Raw genomic sequence first — 2,981 nt, forward strand, 5'->3', positions numbered from 1 at the left:
CCTTAAGTCGCTGCAGATTTGGGTGAATTTTACACACAGCTTTGTGTCCCGTGGCTGCTACTGATAGACTGACAAGTAGTTTGTGAATGGTAGAGGTAAGTTGATATAAATGTCTACCGAATAATGTCGTTCCAGTTACTTTCCTACGCTAAACAAAGGATCATTATATTTGATCAAAAAGTGGGCATTAATCTCAATTTTAATTAAACACCAGATCCTTCTCCCCATGCTTTACTCTTTCCTTAGAATTAAAATTAATATGCATACATGAATATAATCACATCTCAAGACTGTGATTGTAAAAGGTACGAGTCACCATATGATACTAAATGTATGCTCATTTCGTCCATTTATTTTACCATAATATAGTCAGCATAATTAAGTGCCCGTTGTCAACTTTATTCCTCTTCATGTTCATTGAGTGCGATCTAATAATTGGCAGAGGCCAAACAACTTGGCAGATTGGTTTACCTTAGTGTTTTCAGCCATTCTACTTTACCTGCTTATAATTTAGCAGTAGGAAGTGTAGTAACCGCTGCTTGATTGGAAAGCTCGGATTGGGTAAACTAAAGCGCATACGCACGCAGTAGTTAGACTTTCGCCGCCACAGCTGCATCTGACAACATTGTGCAGAGGATAGGCCTGTTTGGGACCGTGGTGGAAGTGCAAAATTGAGATTAGCTACAAAAGGAACATACCGAATTGTGGGGAAGTTGGAGCGCTCCAGTTATTGCTTGCATAGTGATTCGCCTTTTTATTTTAAGCCGTTCTCTTTCACTCTATTCTACTTAAAGCCTGATTACGCATAGAAGCATTCTGTTGACCAAATTTGCTTGATAGTTGGTAGCAATAAGTGGGAGTGCCATTACTTCTTAAATGATGTCTGCCTCCTGCAGGGCAAATGTCATGCATCCTTTCCTTCTTTAGCTAATCTACTTCCAGTTGCTCACTCTCTAATCGCATACTTGCTTCCATCCTCCATCTATTTCAAAACCATAGGCTTGCACTGCAGAACAAAGTGAGCATTTAGCTTTGCCATGCTCCTATCGTCTGACTTCCTACCTTCAATGCTGAGACGATGACAGAAGAATAATGAATCCCTGCGGTGTCCAATAGTGGTGCCAATGCTACAACACGTACTTAGAAATTGACGTGAATTGCATGGACTAGGACAATGATTTTTGTGTTGAATGCAACCAAGGCATTCGCACACACACTGAAGTGCCTAGTACAGCCATGCCCTAATGGCACCAACAGCCACTTTTTCCAAGGAAATAACTAAAGAACAAGGGAGAAGTGCCCCTGTTAAACTGACTTTCCTTAGTCTCATCTGCATTATAATGAAAAGTTTTGGCTTTGTATGTTGAGATGAGACCGCTTAAGCCCTCTGCCTTCTCTTAAACCTCCTTTAGCTAAAAGGCATTTTCATTAGTACTTGGCTGATGGTATTCCATAGTGCATGCGATGAGCACTTTCATTGAGTAGCAATCTATCTTTTGATTGACCAACATTGTAGTGAGGAATTTCGTCCATGAAATTTGAGCAGAAGCACGAAAGTAAGCAGTCTTTTTTGATGTCTTTCTGTGAAATTACTTACTAGAAATGATCCTTTGCTGACGGTGGTCTTCTGTGCATACTGATTGCAGTTCTTCTGCAGCACAGACTTCCTTTCAGTCCTTCATCACCGTAGAGCAGAAGTTTGGCTAAAAATGTTGAGGTGAAACCACAAATGTGCGTCTATCTCTTTTTTCCCTTTAAAGCTAGAATTCACCAACATTAGACTTTGCCTTCAGTACTTCTTTAGTGCATTTGAAAGTGCTGCTTCGGTGAAACAGTCACTCAGTAGGCTCGTCTGCAATACGGAGAGGAAATGTGGTGAATGTTGTTTACCTCTTACCCATCAGAGTTAGTTCTCGCCTTGGCTGGTGGTGTCTCGCTGTGCTTCTTAAAGGAAATAAACAGAGTAGGAATATTTAATGCTGTCATTTTGTGCATTGTTGCATTTTGCCTATTGTTTTTCTGTTTGCTCCTGTGCGATTAATAATTGTGTGACGCTGTCGTCTTGTCTACATGGACAGTCTTGGCGTTGTTGCTCCATGCATACCAATCGAGTTTGTGACACCCCTCCTGGGTAAATTACCTGTTCGGCCACCTTACCGCTCTTGATGGCACTCGCTTGCACCTTATTTTGGAGTTACTAGGCCTGTGACATCTTGGCTATGGACCCAGGACAGATATAGGTAATGAAGGTGTATAGTGACTACCCTGTTGGCCTTTTATGACCATATTCATATATATGCATATTACTAATTTTCAGGGCAATAGTCATCCCTCCTCCCAAATATGATAGGCGATATAAGGCCTCTCGATGGAGGTGAAAGCTTCTCGGACCTCAAGGCGCTAGCATTTCCCCGCCATGGCTATTTGCTACCCCCACTCTAGCAGTAGACTCTAATCTCGACAGGGTCCCTTGTGATAGATGGGTGCGTTTGTTTGTGTGTTCGGATATATATCAGGGCATTTACTTGTTTTAGAGGTAATTCCGCCATCATCATTTTGCCCAGATGGGTTCACTGAGGTAGTGCTATATCATGGCAGTGCATTGTTAGGGCAAAAGTCAGTGAAGAACTCTGGCCACAGGCGTTAGACAGAAGGAGACAAAGATTCGTGGTAGTCCATTTTTAACCCCTTATGCGCTAGTGCTTCTTGCATTGGGCTATTGCTGTTAGAGCTAGTGAAAAAGGTGAACCTTGTCCAAGCATCCTATCAAATGCGTTGTCTGAAGTACAATGAGGGTGAAAACAAGCGCCCAATTATGGTGAATATATTACAACGAAATGAACGGATGATATGAGTACCGGATTATGCCATATAGCTGGCATCATATGCAGAGACCCTTTTTTACAATCACGAATTCTTGAGATGTATGCATGCATATGTGTACGTGTATTGCACTTATTGCTACACCCACCATATCTCTT

General features: G+C 41.8%; 1 protein-coding gene across 1 annotated transcript in view; it reads left to right on the forward strand. All coding sequences in view use genetic code 11, as the record gives it.

The window, feature by feature from the left end:
* Positions 1-267: 267 nt before the first annotated feature.
* Positions 268-2,981, forward strand: part of EGR_09337 (oxalate:formate antiporter) — a gene marked incomplete at both ends in the record, with an annotated part of 13,094 nt that continues 10,380 nt past the window's right edge. Inside the window, 2 exons of the mRNA XM_024498586.1 lie at positions 268-331; positions 2,517-2,578. Coding sequence (XP_024347017.1) covers positions 268-331; positions 2,517-2,578 — 126 coding nt within the window. The remainder of the gene's footprint in view (positions 332-2,516; positions 2,579-2,981) is intronic.

Source organism: Echinococcus granulosus (assembly GCF_000524195.1).
Source record: "Echinococcus granulosus chromosome Unknown EG_S00143, whole genome shotgun sequence".
Classification (NCBI taxonomy): domain Eukaryota; kingdom Metazoa; phylum Platyhelminthes; class Cestoda; order Cyclophyllidea; family Taeniidae; genus Echinococcus; species Echinococcus granulosus.